Source organism: Amaranthus tricolor, chromosome 3, assembly GCF_026212465.1.
Source record: "Amaranthus tricolor cultivar Red isolate AtriRed21 chromosome 3, ASM2621246v1, whole genome shotgun sequence".
Taxonomy (NCBI): Eukaryota; Viridiplantae; Streptophyta; class Magnoliopsida; order Caryophyllales; family Amaranthaceae; genus Amaranthus; species Amaranthus tricolor.
The window spans coordinates 27099078-27116377 of NC_080049.1; the positions used below are offsets into that span (position 1 = coordinate 27099078).

The following is a 17300-nucleotide window of genomic DNA, read 5'->3' on the forward strand; positions in this document are numbered from 1 at the left end:
CTATCTTTCTTCTATACTCATATCTAAAAACTTGGATTTTTTTATTTTTAATTATTTCTCTCTATAAATTTTTTGAGTTTAGCTAATTCGAACCAAAGAGAGAAGTAAAGTATATAACCAATCTCGATGAATGGGTTATATCTCCTGCATTAGTCTATTTTATCTTTTATTTTCTTATATATTTTATTTATTGATCTTTGATATCTTTTTTTTTCTATGCATGTGAATGATTTATTTATAAATTTAAATTTTTAATTGCTTTTTATTGTTATTATTTTGATTGATCAAACCTGGATCTTTTTTTTTCCTAATTTAGCAAACTTTTATTACTTTATTCAAATTGAGGGGAAGTAAGTCGTGTTTAGAGATGGACAAAATCTATAGAGGAGTAATTAAACTTGAGAAGAATTGACAGTAACAATCGTGATATTGTTTCCTAATACTAAAATCTAAAATTTATTTTCCTGATAGGAAAATAATGAGCAAGATATAAATTAAAATTCAATCATTTGATTATTACCTAACGTAAATTTTAAATTTTTACCAATATGTATTAATGCATGATCAATTATATATAGTTGTTTCATGGGTCAAAAGTAAGCAAAAACTAAAGATTTTAATATGTGATGATTATGATAATATTTATACTTTAACATACAATATTGTATACAAAAAAGTGGTTCAATATTTATAGTTGATAAAAGTTGTTATAAATGTATCCATTTCACTAATTTTATATATCGTTTAACTTTATTTTCCGTCGTAATGTATATTATGGTACACAAACCTATATTTTAAATTGCATACCATAATTATTTTTTCATTCATCTGTTTTCTGATATTTTTATTTATTTACGTAAAAATATACGTTAAATATGATAAAATATTAAATATCCGGTGGTTAGCAGAGGCAATCACCTAGTATTGTTCTAATGCAGTAGTCACTACAAGCGCACTAAGACCAAAACTATCGGTAGGACAGCATTACTAATATTATTAATTATTAATTTTCAAAAAAGTTAACTAAAAAATTCATTTTTATTAAAAATGGTAGGGCTTAAGCCCAACTCCCTTTACCTTGGATCCGCCCATGTCCACAATAATGTCATCGTTCAGTAAATGGCTTATATATAATTTCACAAATTCTCATAGTGAAACGGTCTTATGGTGAGACTAATTTAATTGGGTTGGCTCAATGTATATTTATTTTAAAAGTGATGACTTTTTATAGTATTAAAGTTATCACTTATTACTTTAAAGTGATCACTTACAATTTCAAAGTGATCACTTAGAGAAATAGTCTTACTTATATAAACTAGTTTCATGGTGAGACGATCTCATATAAGACGAGCTGATATAATTTTAATTGAGTTAATCTTTAAATATGATATGGGAAGTTAAAAAGTAGGAATATTAATTTAGAATATTCTTTCAATTTATTAATTATAGCTCATAATATCTTATATACTAATATGTTCATTCTTTGACATTCTTCTCATTTAGAGTATTTTATTTAGGAAGAAAAAATTTTAAATAAGATTTTTGAAAGATATATAGAAAATAAAAATACTCTTCCTTCAGTTCTAGTTCAATGTAACACTTGTATTTTTTACACTATTTATCGCTTAACTTCATCTCAAATTTTCTTACTTTTTTGTAAGAAATTATAGTCAAGTTGGATCTTGTTATTCGTGTCAAAATGTAGTATTTAAATATTATTTTTTATAATTTTTACATGTACATAATTTAAAAAATTAATGATTTAAAATATAAATTAATGATTTAAAAACATATGTCTTAATGTTTAGTTTTTCATTATACACTTCATATAATATGCATTTCTCAAGCACTTTCTTTTAAGACCTTTACTCAAGACCTTTTTTTCAAGCTGAATATTGAAATAATAATGATGACTTTGTATAATATTTTATAGTATATATTTGGAGACATTAAATCTCAAAAATTACATTGAAAATAGGGAAAAACTACGCTAAATGAAATGAGAAAAAAAAACAACAAAAAGTATCACATAATCCAACTGTAAATTGTCCTCAGAATAAAATACTATATCAATAGACAATAATGTTAGACAGCACTACTGGTTAGTGTCAATACTCAATACTCGTACATTATTGGGTCAATCACAAATGCGACAAGGGTCGGACCCAAAGGGAAAAAAAATATTAATATCAATCACTTAAATGTGTTCCCATATAGGATAATTATATTAGGAGTGTTAAATAGTTATTAAAGTGAATAATTAGGTTCTATTATATAACTATCGCTATTAATAGAGCTATTTTGAATTTTTTAGGTCATAGGTAAAAATTTTACATTGTTGTCTTATAAATAAGTATATAATAATTTATATATTAACAAACTTGCTCCGACTTTTTATTTTATAATACAATCGAAAAGGTTTTTTCATATATAATAAATTAGAAATCATAATTAATAAGAGTTAAGACTAAAATGTGAATAACATTATAAAAACAAGCTAAGAAACTCAAGAACAAATTGGCTAGTAGCATGGAAGGGCAAAAAAATAGAGAAGTAGTTAGAAGAAAGTCGTAATGTATGAAGGTATGATAAGATGACATATACGGAATGATAAGGCTTAGGAGTTGTAAATATATGAATTGTCAGGATGGGTATGGTATACACTTCTTTCTCTTGATCTTTTAGAGCCAAAAATCATAAATATTAGGGTTTGGATCAACCACCACCACTAATGTTTCCTAACTAATTCTCATGAATTTTTCTAAGCTAACCATTAGGGGGTGTAAAAGCACTCCCCTCTATATTGAATTGAGGGAGTAGCATGGAAGGGCAAAGAAATGGAAAAGTGGAAATATTTAAAAACACGCGTGTAAATTCAAAATTTTGCGTTGAAGTATCATAAGATCAGGTCGAGTCACACTACGGCTTCCTTAGCTTGTAAAGTTGGCGAAGACAAAGGGCCTCGCTAGTTTGGTGTGCCCCATGAGTCCGAGTGATTGGGCTTCCTTCACAAAAGCTTTTGAAAGTCGATACCTTTGCATGACCTAAGCCAGTTTGGATCCCCTTTGCTTCTTTGATTCTTTTTTACTTTTCAACCTTAGGCTTGGCTCGAACCTTCTTTAACTCATAGTTTAGCTTCATGGCCCATTGGGTTTAGTACCTCCCCAAAATTCTTCGTTCTTTGAGGTTTGAGTCCTCGGCGGTAGTATTGGTGTTATTTTCCTTTAAAGTCTTGCAAAACACATATAAACGAGCACTACACATAAATCGTGAGATACACCGAAGATATTAGAACAATAAACTCTTTAGGACCAAAAATAGGGGAAATTTACCATTAAAATAAGACATAAAATGAGTTGTTCATCTAATTCTACCCATAATTGAATCTAAATACAAATTAAAAGTGAATGATGAATAGCGTCTAAAAACCAAATAAAAGATGCATTCGTCTAAAATGAGTTGTTCATCTTTTCTCTTCGCTTCAAAAGATGACCATGGTTGTTGTTAAAAGGCATATTTTATTATAGTATTTACAATTACAATTAAATTGGTTGGTTTCTTGAATAACCTTGCTACACTTTATGGCTTAACATATAATGTTTCCATGCTTTACTTTAATGTTACTACCTACTATTATCTATATATCTTCACCCCTTGCATGTTTCACATATTTGTAATATATTCACATTCTATATTCTAATATTTTTATACGTATTGTTGTTAGTAGAAGTAAAAAAAATAAATAAATAAAAAATAAAAAAAAAGCATTATGAAATTAGTGTAACTTTGGGGTATTTCACCCACTTTAATTTATTGGTTACACTTTAATTTATTGGTTACTCTTTGATTAAAATTGTTAGTGTTTTCGGTAAAAATATAACTAACAAACTAAAACGAAGAGTACTAGTGTGTTACTATGAACTTTAGTAATTTAAAAACTTATACTCCTTACGATCCGTTTCTTTTCAAATGTCCCATTTGATTTTTGGACGCTATTCATTATTTACTCTTAATTTTTATTTTATTTTTAATTTATAAGTTAAAACATAGTCAAATGAGATCTTGTTTGATTCATCCCAACATAAGGTTTATTAATATCTAATTTTTATAATTTTTTATTATGCACTATTAGAGATATTAAAGGTAGTATTAGTGAATTAGCAAACGTGTCCAAACCAAATAGAACGTTTAAAAAGAAACGGAGGGAGTATATTATTACTTGAACACTTTTGTACTTGTATACTCTACTATTAGTTAATACTACTCTTACTTCTTTGAATTACATCAAAGAGAAATTAGGTTATTTTTAAGAAAATATAATAAATAAAGAGAGAATGAATTATGTGGATAAAATTATAAGAGAGTTAAAATGTATGAATGAGATAAAAAGAAAGTAATGGATCATTATCCAAAAATAGAATGATGTAAATTAAATGGGACGAATCAAAATAAAAAATTGTGCAAATTCAATAAAACGAAGGGAGTATATTCTTTTGAACTCTATTGTATATGTACCTATGGTCCATATAGTTGTTTATAGTTCAAATTATTGTTCTTTTTACTCTCTTCGTTTCGTTATCTTTCTTATTCGTCTCTCTTATACTTCTTCTCATTGGGATTAGTTGTTATATTTATTGTTTTATATTATTCAATATATTATTTTGAACTTTTAATACATTAAATTATGCATTATTAAAAATTATAAAAAGTTAACATGATATAAATATGTATTTTTAAATAAGACCTCATTTGATTAAATTTGTTTAAATATATAAAGATTATAAAGTAAAAATATCAATTGATAATGTATGATTAATTTGTTTTGTTGTGAGTTATGACTTATGAGATTTGATTTGTTGGGGTTTAGATTATTAATATTAAACTTATGTTATTAAGTTTGTGCAATTAATTTTATATCGACTTCGAAGTATTTAATATATTGGTTGGATGGTTATCATTTCATCCAAATTTTGATATTTATTTAGAGGTGTGGACAATGAATAAAATATGTAATTGTTCTTTTTTTTTTTTACTTAAATTTAGGTTTTTGATAGTTTTTTTAGAGACATTGATGAGAGGTAGCTCCCAGAAATTTATGGAGTCAAAATGACCCTTGTCTCCATTCAAGAGACTTGATCATCAATCCTATAACGAAACCAAAAACTTATTATTGGAACATAGAAATATTTTATTTGTGTAATGGGCCGTTGGCTGAATCGATTACTCAGTGTTGTTGAGAGATTTTCATATTTTCCTTTTTAATTCGTCCTTTTTATTCTGCTATAATTTTCTTTTATAAAAAATTTTTCACCAATTTTTTATTATTCTTATCCTTACATTTATAGCTCATATTAACATTTATAGCTCATATGAAAAATTATTAGAGCTCTAACAATATAATGTTATAAAAGAATTGAAAATTTTCAAGTGTCAGATTATTAGAGCTATGACAAATGAAATAATCTTATTGGTTTCTTAGTGATTACATGGCATATTAGTTTAGAAAATAATAAAAATTTAATCTTGGAAAATTCCAAGTGTCAAGTTACTAGAGTTTTGAGAAATAGAATAATCTTATTGATTTTTTATTAATTACATGGCAAATTAATTTTGAAAAGAATAAAAATTTAAATAATTATAAGTTTACCATGTGTATAATTTATTAACATATTTAAAAGCTATGTTAAAAATAATAATGTGACATTCAAATACTTTATTAAAATATTATTATTTTTAAAATTTGAAAAATATTAAAAGATAATAAAAAGAAATTCCTTTTTTAAATAAATGAAAAAATTTTACACTCAAAATTTTAACATTTAATTTCTGAAAAAAAATTACAAATTATACAATTTAATAAAGAGATCGAAAAATGATAAATAACACTATTTAGAGAGTCTTGCCAAATGAATTAATGTAATAGGTTAGAATTGATTATGTGAGTCATGCGTTTAATAATAGATGATTTTTATAAAAACTAACAAGGAGACATTCAAATCAAGTTATTTATACTAGCGATTCTTAATGCAATTTATATTAGTGAACATGTAACTAACTAATATATTTTTATGTTGTAATAAGAATTGTTAATAGAGACATATAGTGCAATGCATAAATGTAGCATGCATATTGTAGTCGGTTAGTGCCATATATTGTATAATTTAGCAAAATAACATACAATGCAATACATTTAATATTACATATGTACATATTTATTGCTTAATAATGATTATTCAATATTCATACATGCATCATCAACTATATTATAATTCTTATTTTATTTCTCTATTAGTTGAGTGAATTTTTAAAAATGGAAAATATATATTCTTTTTGAAACTTGAAAATAAATACTTATAATATTTTTAAATATAAATTATATTAACCCTCAAACTAATAGAAATTCGTGCAATGCACAGACAAATATACTAGTAAAACCCTAATTATGATAATAAGCATGATGAAAATAAATAATTAAACATAATTAAATAAGTAATTAAAGAACAAGATAAAGATACTTACGAATTAGATTGTAAATAAACATGAATTGCATGCAAAAAAAAAAATGAAAGTAACAATGGAAAACATAAAAACTGTGTTTCTAGACTAAGAACTCGAAACTAGAAAATTAGGGCATAAAAAACTAATTAAGACTTGAAATATGAATTCATACTAAGCCTATATATAATGTATGATTACTTGCCTACTTGGGGAACACTCTAACCAAAAAAATAATTGAATTCTCCTATTAAAATAAAGATAAATTGATAAAATATAATATTAGTTAGTGGAGAAAACACGTGCTGCAGCTTTAGTGCCCACAACGAATTGTAGCTCAAGAGGGGCGATCGTTGCATACATCCTGCGAAAATCGACTTCAAAAACAAAGCAGCGAGTCGTAGCTTTTAGGCGACAATTCGTCGATTTTCTATTGACTAGTGAACTTCAAATAGCTGTCATTTTTTGCCCGATCGTTGGAATCAGACATATGATATACCGTTAGAAAGCTTTTAAAGTCTAGTTTCCAATGCTGCAAATCTAGCATTAATAAAATCTCTCTATCAAAAGTTATGATCAAAAGAGTGAATATGTATTAAATTTCACCTCAAAACTTTTGCATTATAAACACTCTTCTACTCTTTTGCTAATTTTCTTTGTAAACCATCTTCAACCGAGCTAAAATCTTCTTAGTAAACTCCGTCATCATTAAAACCAATCAAAACCGCTTAAAATCAACATGAATAACCAAAATGGGTAAAGTAGCATAAATCTTCAAATAAAGCACGAAATTACTAACAACTACATCATTAAGGAGTATAAAATGATATAAATAAGTAAAAATAATTGCACTTTTCACATTGTAAGCTACTTAAAGCAATGTGTCGATTGCTCTGTTTCTCTTAGTTTTCCTTCCCTTATAACTAGATTGCATTAAATTTATCTAGCTTGCATTGTATTCACGATTTTGGAATAGACATAGTTGATTACAAGTTGATTTATCGACGACTTATAGTATTAGATCAATGATGATATATCTAATATCGATTTTGTACCTTAGATTCGGTATAAGATGTTACAGCATTGGAACATCTCAAAAACGAATAGACAATCAAATGCCTAGATTGGTTTTTAATGTCATTGAATTTGAGCTAATCCTTCTGGATTGTTGGCAACTTATAATAAATGTTATCAGTGAGGGTACTGTTAATGAATGATGATATATCTAAAAACGATTTTTTTTCATAAAATCGGTAAATGCTTTGATTACGATTTTAATAAATGTGTTCAATGATGTTGAAGTGGTTTTGTACTTAAATTTGGTAAAAGATTTGATAGCATTCGTTCATCTTCTCCCTTCACTTTAAAAGATAATCATTGTTGTTGTTAAGATGTATATAACATTACTTTTTTCATTAAACAAGAAACTGATTAACAATAGTATCATAGCATTTACATATCTGAATCGGTTGATTTCTTGAACAACCTAGCTACGCTCTATGATTGAATATGTAAAGCCTTCAATACTTTTTCATCCCTTAGTTTGTTGTTGATACCAATTACTACATATACATCTTCCATCATTGCATCTTTCACACATAACATTGACATTTTATTATTTTCATTCGTATTATTGTTAATAGAAGTGTATAAAATAGCATTATGAATTTCAAACGTGTAACTTAGGGGATAAAAAACAAACTCAACAAAGTACACAAAGCTACATGACACATCAGATGACATTCATGATCAAAGACTCTTAAGTTGCCGAAGATTCATAGGAGAAATATACTTTGTATCTCCATCAACTAGTTGCTTGGCTAACAATACATTAGCCGCCTCACTTGGGTGGTAAGGATCCCAAAAAACATGTTTATCGCGGTCTTCGCACAGGCTTGAGGTCGGTCCACAAGGAATTATTCCTGCATATTGCCCTCCATTTCCACAACATGCCTTACTCGCGGTGTTAAATCCTATGCATTAAGCAAATAAATTTGAGTTATAAAGTCTTGGAAAAATAACCTAAATGTAATCTCATATTCGAAGAATTAGGGGTGTTTGACTAATATATAAGAGCTTCTCCGCCTATTACCTATTGGTTTTAGGATGGAACCTCATCGAGTTTATGTGCAGCCAACTCTCCTCTTATACGGGTCATATTTGTGTATAAGCCGTTAACAAATTTATCCGTCAAAATTGATTTTAATTGGTGCTAAAAGAAAAGTAAGAGATAATAATTTGTGACGATGAATTAATAAAAGTGTACGTAAAACTTACCATAATTTTTGTAATTAGTGATAAGTTCCATAACAAGATCGTAGACATTTGCATAGATAAAGGTAGATCCAGGAAGATTTTCTCCTAATTGTGTAAGAAGATCCTTGAGTTTGGCATTATATTGACGAGCTAGTTTATCGGCCAAATCCACACATTCATTTTCATTCAATTGATTGATTGTTTTTTGATAAGGAATGCACCCAATTGGACCAACATTTCCAACAACAAATTTTCTAGCATCCAATTCATACATCCTCTGCAACATAATTAATTATAGTTGATTATTCTCATAGTTAAGAAGCTGTTCTATTAACAATAATAAGAATAAGAATAAGAAAAAGAGAAAAACTTACAGTTAGTTGGTTACGGAGATGAGAAATCATGTCATCAGTGAAAGTATCAGGATTAGAAGTGATTCTTGCTCCGATTGATAGGAATGGAAGTAAGTAATTGTTAAGAAAATCATTAGATCCCACTGTTACTGAGAATATTGATTTTTTCTGGATGTATTCTCTTGCTTTTGATGCTCCTAATAATTTATCAAACTCTTTCCTTGTTATGTTGAAGTAATCTACTTGAATGTCCATTCCAAGTCTGTTTACCTACCAAAACACGATAATTTTCATTTATTTTATTTATATTAATTATTTATTCTTCTTTATTACTAATATTATAATTAGGAAAATATATAATAAATAATTTAAGTCTAGGATTTAATGAGCTTACAAATATTCTTCCAGTGGCATTCAAAATTCCACCACCTCCTGATGCATAATTCACTCCATAAAATATGGCTTTTCCTGTGGCATTTGGGGCCAGAAATGGAATTGCATAATTTGGTATTCCCAATTCTTCTCCTGCAAAAACCATGAAATTTTTCTACAAATTAAACTTGCAAAAAAAAGGAATATTAAAATTATATACAAATTTTGATAAGCTACTGAAATTATAAGTTAAGAAATTTACCTACAATATCTCCGATAGTTCTACCATTAGTAAAACGACCTGTTGGATTACCACCAGAAGCCTTAAAATCAATCCCATTAGGAGTCATGTCGGCTTTAGATAAAGTATTCAAATAGTTATTGTTACCCGCATCCACTAAAGAATCACCAAATATAAAAGACGCTCCCAGTAAATTATCATCCGCTGTACTCTTTCTCACCATACTAATAATTACTATTATTATTAAACTTAAAATCATATTCAACCCACGAAAATTATCACCATCACAAAATGCCATCACCAACTTAGTTTAAACTTTATTTAAAAGATTGTACTAAAAGAGAAATGACAATAGCAAGAATAGCAAAATCCTATATACTTCACTATATATTCAAAAGGAAGTTGATGAAAACTTGTAAATTTAAGCAAATTTCTAATATTGGTTTGACTTAAGTTTAAAGTATCAAAGATGGTTTGAGAATAAGAGTACATAAAAATAAGCATCATATATATTTATATGTATTTATAAGAAGGGGTTCAAGAGGTAGTTAAGCAACCAACAGTTATTGGTGCATAACAATGGAACTCTTTCTACGTGCAATATATAATTCTCTTTTCATTTCAGTGATTTTGTTTCATTTGATTTTTTGATACTATTTAAATTTTGACTCTTAATTTGAATTTTATTTTTAATTTATATGTTAAAACATAGTCAAATGGAATCTTAATTAATTCGTCTTAATGTAAGGATTATGAATATTAACTTTTTATAATTGTTAATTATACGCTATTAGAGATATTAAGACTTTATAATAATTGTTTTGGTATATGCCTAAACCAAATGAAACAAAGTCACTAAAATAGATGGAGTATATGGACAGTTCATCGGAATATATTACCTAAACTTAGATCAGTAATCAAAATGTGTGCGTCCAGATTTTCTTACAAAAATTTTTAGAGTGTTGCATGAAAGTGGAGAATTTGTTTTATTGGTGAAACTTAGGTGTTGTTAGGTTAACAGTTAGTCTTATTACACTTCAAGAGGACTTTGTATCCTGTAAAAGCTAACAACTAAAAAAATAAATTTTTTTACCACTATCTCTTAGAGTCACGTAACTCAAATCTAGCCTATTAAAAATTAATATCTATTTATTATATTCTTAATGTCTATTTATACTAATCTTAATGCTTACTTACTATATTCTTAATGTATACTTTTAATATGTTAAATGTCTACAAAATATATAATGAACTGACCTAATTAAAATTAGACTCTTAAAAAGACCGTCCCTGCCTTAGATCCGCCCATGTCCACAGTAAGATATCCTTTCCAAAGATGGCATATGTCATCGTTCAGTAAATGGCCCTATTTTTTTTGCAGCAAATCAGTCATCTTCCCCAAATTTCACTCCACCATTTTCAATACCTTTAATAACCATTTTGACTAATCAATCTTCCTCCAAGTTCCAACACTGAAATTTCACATTTATAAAACCACAAAATTATTTACATCTAAAAAACTTTTCCTTTCAAAAATTCCAAACAAAACCACAAAAATTCATTAACTTAAATAATAAATGTAACACAATTTTTGAATCTATTTCTCAAAAAATGTGTTAGATTCAGTAGCTTTTTGTTTCAAACTACACTCAACTAAATTAATTTTTCTCCAGATAACACTGAAATTTCACATCCATAAAAACCCAAAAATTATTCACATCTAATAAACTTCTCTCATACAAATTTCAAAACAAACCCACAAAAATTCAATAACTTAAATAGTAAATCCAGTAGTTTTTTTGCTCAAAAGTCAAAACAACACTTGGATAAGGTAGTGAGCCAAAAAATATAGATTTCTTCAAATTCAATAGATTTTCAACTAACTAAAGATTTAAAAAAGAAAAAAAAGTTATTGAAGAAATGAGCTTTAAAAGAAAGCAATTAGCAATAGGTTAAACACTGTTTTATAGCAAAAGGAATTGCTTGTCAATTACCCACAAACCATATAGCAAAAAAACAAAAATTTAAAGGTTTTAAAAAGATTATATTCATGGAAGGGGAAGTAGAACGAGCGAGGAAGAGTGTCATGGCTTTTTAAATAAATTCCTAAGACTTTGTAAAGAAAGTTTTTGAAAAAATGACTTCTAACAAACATTTTTTTTTTTTTTTGTTTATGGCCGGAAAATTCAAATGCTATGTTGTGAAAAAAAAATTTATAAAGATACCACTCACATTTTCACAAAATATTTTACTACCATATGAAATTTTTAAAATAATCGAAACCCAAGATTTTTCATCTAGCATAAGAATAAGATAAACCAAATTTATATATAAAGGCAACAACTTGGTAGGGAAAAATATATAGGAATTTCTTACATATGAAAACTACTTTTACATTAATCTATTCCCGAGTTCTTTATTAAGATCGCGTCACCATGAAACAATTTCAACTAAATTAGCCCAAACTATTTTAGAAAACTGCTTTCTGTATAAATATGAATTTAAATTTTATTTTTTTAAAATGTTTTTAATATTAATAAGCTACTTAGATGGGCTCGTATCATGGGTGGAACGGTTCAGAAAACTCATCTTGGTGAAATTTCTGATAAAAAAACATTACTTGTCTGAAACGTGTGAGACGTATTAAGAACTGATCCAGAAACCTAAGATGAGGAGCAACTAATAACCATAGATTAAACGAAAGGCCAAAACCAATTTGGAAGCGTTACAATCTTGGATAAGGAAATTGAAATGGAAACTACAATTCACCACTAATTTATTCATTTCCCCAACCTTCAAAGTTCATATCTTTACTTCTTCCTTTGTCTTTCTCTCAGTTTAACCCAGAAGATGCGGAACACTTCAGAAGCTAATCAACGAATTGCAAAAATTGCAGCTCATCTTAATCCTCCTAATTTGCAGGTTTTATGGGTTTTTTTTCTCTTTTTTCTTGTGATCTGTGTGATTATATGAAAAATTTAATGATAAGAATTGTTGTTGTGATTGAAATAGATGGAGGGTAATTCGAGTTTTGGGAGGATGAATTGCAGAGCAAAAGGGGCAGCACTTGGGTTCAAAGTGGCAATTCTTGGTGCAGCTGGAGGAATTGGTCAACCCCTTTCTATGTTAATGAAGATGAACCCACATGTTTCTGTTCTTCACTTATATGATGTTGTTAATACTCCTGGTGTTACTGCTGATATCAGTCATATGGATACTGGTGCTGTGGTATGTTTTTTGTTTTTGTTCATTTCTTTTTGCATTTCAATTTTCAACTTGTCTATTGAAGCATTTGATATTGATTATTAATATTTGTTAATCACCTGGTATTAGGTTTTAGGAAAGGGTTTAATTGGGGGACGAAAATCACCTTGTGGTTGAGTTTTGGAGCTGAATTCTTGATGGGTTATGTTGGGATGGTTTATTTCAATCGATGAATTAAAGATGGTGTGCACACTTTCCTTCCTCCCATTGTCATATGGTTTTGGGATGGTATCTCCTCGTGTTTTCTCGATTATTTGTCAAAATTCACGATAAGTCCAGTTCAACTTAACAGGTTACTGTTGGATTGAGTAATTAGTAGTATTACTAAAGCAAAGATTGTAGAGTTATTATACTTTTAGAGGTTATTAATGTATGTGGAGACTGTATTACTGAATTAGGTGCATTTACAGCCTTAAAGTTGGTTATTTGATTTTGAACTTTCTGCAAATTTTTACAATAGTTTGAATTGATGAGTCAGTTCATAACAAATAATAGCAGAAAGCGATAAGATCAACTATCTGGTTGATGAGTGGTGGCTAGGCAGGTATGGCATAGAGGAGTTGTGCTGCTTAGAGGAAATAGTGAATCATATGATATGTGGATTTTAGTGTTAGATTATATACCATATTCTGGGGCTCTGATACCATGTCAAGGAACCAACTCAAGCAAAAGTTTAAGCTAATAGTTGAGGCATATGATATGTTATATACTTTAACATTTAGATGAGTGGTGGATTTTAGATTCTCGTCTAAGTTTAAAATTCCTTCAAAGCTGAGACTAGTCTGGGCCATTACCCGGGTCACTTATTGAAGTGTGTAATATATAAAACTAAAGAACAGTAGCTAAGTTGCTTAGCACACGTATAGAGATGGGTGTTTGACCCACAGTATACTAGTATCTTGGATTAGCCCCTTGAGAGATTTGAACATTTATTGCTTTGCCTCCTTTTCTTGCTCTTCTTCCCTCAATCTCACTGGTTCTCTGGATCAATTATATTTGAATTGAGAAGTCTTATGGTTTTTGAAGCTGATAATTATGTTTCACTTGGCAGGTGCGTGGTTTTGTGGGCAAAGACAAGTTGGATGAGGCCTTAACAGGCATGGATCTTGTCATCATTCCAGCTGGGGTTCCAAGAAAACCAGGGATGACAAGGGATGATTTATTCAACATCAATGCTGGAATCGTCAAGACACTCTCTGAAGGAATTGCAAGGTGCTGCCCCAGAGCAATTGTCAACTTGATCAGTAATCCTGTAAATTCTACAGTTCCTATTGCTGCCGAGATTTTCAAGAAGGCTGGTACATATGATCCGAAACGCTTGTTAGGTGTTACGATGCTTGATGTTGTCAGGGCCAATACTTTTGTGGTATGCTTCTTTATCTTTTTTTATTTCCTCATATGTTTTTGCATAAATGGGTACCTTTATTTGCACTCTTGCCGATAACCAAGTTATCTTATTCTTCTTATGCTTTGCTATTGTGATATTTATATTTATTTTTGTTGTTGTTTCTCATTTTTCTTTCGCAATGCATTTGTGATATTCCATATAAGTAATTTTTAATGTGGTCGATGTATATGGACAGTTATGGCACGATCTGCTTAGTGAGGCCTCATATATGTATTTATGTTTGTTCAGGCAGAAGTTCTGGGAGTTGATCCTCGAGATGTTGATGTTCCTGTTGTAGGAGGTCATGCTGGTGTTACAATTCTTCCGCTGTTGTCCCAGGTTTGCAAATGTGAACTGTGAACGCATATTTCTTATGGGTCTGCGCGTTTACCAAGTAGTGCCAAGTCAACTTACGGTTTTTTCTCCGATGCAGGTTAAGCCTCCATGCAGTTTTACTCCTGAAGAAACCAATTATCTGACAGATCGCATCCAAAATGGTGGAACGGAAGTTGTTGAGGTTTCTCTTGTTTCTTCTATGCTACATAGTTTTGAGTATAGCTGACGAGATTTGTGCCTTAACCTTATAGTGTAACATGATTCGCTAGCTAATTCGCGATTCGCTCAAATTTGTCCAAGAATAGCCCAAAACTGACTATAATTCGCTTTTTTCGATTTGCGATTTGCGAAGAGATTAGCGAATCATGTAACATTGAACCTGATATTCTTATTGCTTGAGACATGTTTCTTGACAAGCATTTTTCAAAGTATTTGGATGCTTCATTTATCACAATGATTATTAATTACACAACGCTCATGGGCTTAACCAACTTTTTCCAAAATTTCTGACAAAAGATTGAGATCAATTGGCTCGACTATTTTAGTTAATTGTACTATCCATTTCACCCCTTGATGCTTGGATATATTCTCAACCATTAGTGGCAATTTAACTCCGCTAGGACATGAACATGTTCCCCTATGGTTGGCCTTCCCTATTTTCGATTGTTCACTAGGATTACTTGGTTATGTCGACTGCCAATCTAAGATATTTATGTATATAAACAAATGGAAGATTCCACTAAATCTTGTTTTGTGGTGGACGGAGAATTCAGTTGTTGAAATTCATCTTTGGAGCTCTGAATATATTTCTATTGTTTGCAGGCTAAAGCTGGAGCGGGATCTGCAACTCTCTCAATGGTATGTTGTAAATCTCGCTATGGTTTAAATTTTCATGTGACTAGCTGGTGTTGTTTAAGGGAAAATCTTTGTCTTTCCCTCGTTTTTTATAAAAATAAAATCTGAAGAGCGAGAAGGTTTACAATCATTTTTACAGTGCCTTACGTCGATGACTTCGAATCTTTTAACTTATAGCTACTGTCACCATTTTTTCCAGAAGCTATGTCGAAATGAAAATTAACTACTATTCTCGTAATTGCAGGCGTACGCTGCTGTTAAATTTGCGGATGCTTGCCTTAGAGGTTTAAAGGGAGATGCTGGTGTTATTGAGTGTGCATTTGTGGAATCTCAGGCATGTTTGATTTTCGTTTGCATTAACAAATAGTGCCTCCGCTTTTAAAAATATGTGACGTTTCTGTTTTAGACATTATCAATAATGTTTCATCTTTCCTTTTAGCTTTCCTAATTCGGAATGATACCCGAGAGGCCTTAATAATGAATTTTAGAATCGACAATCACCGTAATGAACTGCCTATTATTTAAGAATGATGTACCGGTCTTTTTTAAAGTTTTGTGGAAATTTACCGGCCCAAAAGAAGAACCTATGAAACTATAAAAACTTTAACCTAGAAGTTGAGGGTGATGACATTCGGGATGCTGACCTGTCGATTATCACGAAACAGTACATTAACTCGACTTGTATATGTGAAGAATAAAAACTTGTTTCCCTCTTGTAGGTGACTGAATTACCGTTCTTTGCGACAAAAGTAAGGCTTGGCCGTGGTGGAGCTGAGGAGATTTTCCCGCTAGGCCCACTAAATGAGTATGAGAGGTACATTTACATGATCAGTAATTCAACTTTTCTTATGCTTTTTCTGAACCTTTGATGAAAAAACTCTTCTTAATTCAACTATCATGCTTGTATTTTTATAGAATTGGCCTGGAAAAGGCGAAAAAAGAACTGGCAATGAGCATTGAAAAGGGTGTTTCGTTCACAAGGAAGTGAAAATCATTTCGAATGCAAAATGCAAATGATTTTATCTAACGTTTCTCCCTGTTTGTCGAATGTATTTTGGAAATAATCTGAAAAAGACTTGCAAGCTTACAGTTTCTTATTATGCAAAAGGTTAGTTCTTGTCTTAGAGTTTCTTTATCTTCCTTTCATGATATATTATATTTGTAATTGTAAACCATTTGTTGTATATATTACAGGAAGACTTGCAAGCTTTATAGTGAAAAGAGAAACTGGCAAATCACATATTTTACATTTCATTCCTCCAGATTTTCGATTCTAGTTCTGTATATTATTATCGTGCAAGCTCGAAGCATGATATGATTGTGTACGTACATTATAATGTATATATTTGTAATTGTCATCCATCTCTATTAATTCATTGTTTTGATGAAGGAGAGTTGGAGAAAAAGGGAGGAAAGGGAGAAAGCAAGATCTTGGGAGCCTTCTAACAACAAAGTTAGAGCTTTATAAGGCTAAACCTCACTTTATAATACTCTTTTATGACCTAAAATATCCATAATTGCCTTGGATGGAGGTAACCTAGTTTACCCTCCATACCTATAACACTAATTGTAACCTATTTCATTAGTAGGTTGAACATAAGTGTCGTGGTTAGCCTTATTTAATGTTGTCAAATGATAACATTGAACAAGTTATATTTCTAAATATACTGATAAGTGTACTGGTTAAGTTGCTTTAAATATTAGTGTAAGATAATATCGTCTTCGAGCCTTAACATTTTTA

The 17300-nt window shown here is 29.7% G+C and overlaps 2 protein-coding genes across 2 annotated transcripts; one reads left to right on the forward strand and one right to left on the reverse strand.

Moving 5' to 3' along the window:
• Window positions 1–7875: 7875 nt before the first annotated feature.
• Window positions 7876–11270, reverse strand: LOC130808193 (GDSL esterase/lipase At2g23540). Its single transcript, XM_057673663.1, has 5 exons — window positions 9739–11270; window positions 9499–9629; window positions 9126–9374; window positions 8773–9028; window positions 7876–8468 (listed from the first exon to the last, which is right to left on the reverse strand). The coding sequence occupies exons 1-5, from the start codon at window positions 10013–10015 to the stop codon at window positions 8245–8247; spliced, it is 1137 nt and encodes a 378-aa protein (XP_057529646.1). The 5' UTR covers window positions 10016–11270; the 3' UTR covers window positions 7876–8244.
• Window positions 11271–11613: 343 nt separating this feature from the next.
• Window positions 11614–16921, forward strand: LOC130808194 (malate dehydrogenase, glyoxysomal-like). The gene is made up of 10 exons (XM_057673664.1): window positions 11614–12639; window positions 12730–12945; window positions 14033–14347; window positions 14618–14707; window positions 14802–14885; window positions 15527–15562; window positions 15804–15893; window positions 16279–16373; window positions 16475–16667; window positions 16754–16921. The coding sequence occupies exons 1-9, from the start codon at window positions 12568–12570 to the stop codon at window positions 16545–16547; spliced, it is 1071 nt and encodes a 356-aa protein (XP_057529647.1). The 5' UTR covers window positions 11614–12567; the 3' UTR covers window positions 16548–16667; window positions 16754–16921.
• Window positions 16922–17300: the final 379 nt, after the last annotated feature.

Coding starts and splice junctions, on each gene's coding strand:
- LOC130808193 (XM_057673663.1), bottom strand. CDS start 10,015: ATGGCATTTTGTGATGGTGATAATTTTCGTGGGTTGAATATGATTTTA. Junction 9,630..9,738: donor AACTATCGGAGATATTGTAG/GTAAATTTCTTA, acceptor TGGTTTTTGCAG/GAGAAGAATTGGGAATACCA. Junction 9,375..9,498: donor ATGCCACTGGAAGAATATTT/GTAAGCTCATTA, acceptor GTGTTTTGGTAG/GTAAACAGACTTGGAATGGA.
- LOC130808194 (XM_057673664.1), top strand. CDS start 12,568: ATGCGGAACACTTCAGAAGCTAATCAACGAATTGCAAAAATTGCAGCT. Junction 12,640..12,729: donor TTAATCCTCCTAATTTGCAG/GTTTTATGGGTT, acceptor TGATTGAAATAG/ATGGAGGGTAATTCGAGTTT. Junction 14,348..14,617: donor TCAGGGCCAATACTTTTGTG/GTATGCTTCTTT, acceptor ATGTTTGTTCAG/GCAGAAGTTCTGGGAGTTGA.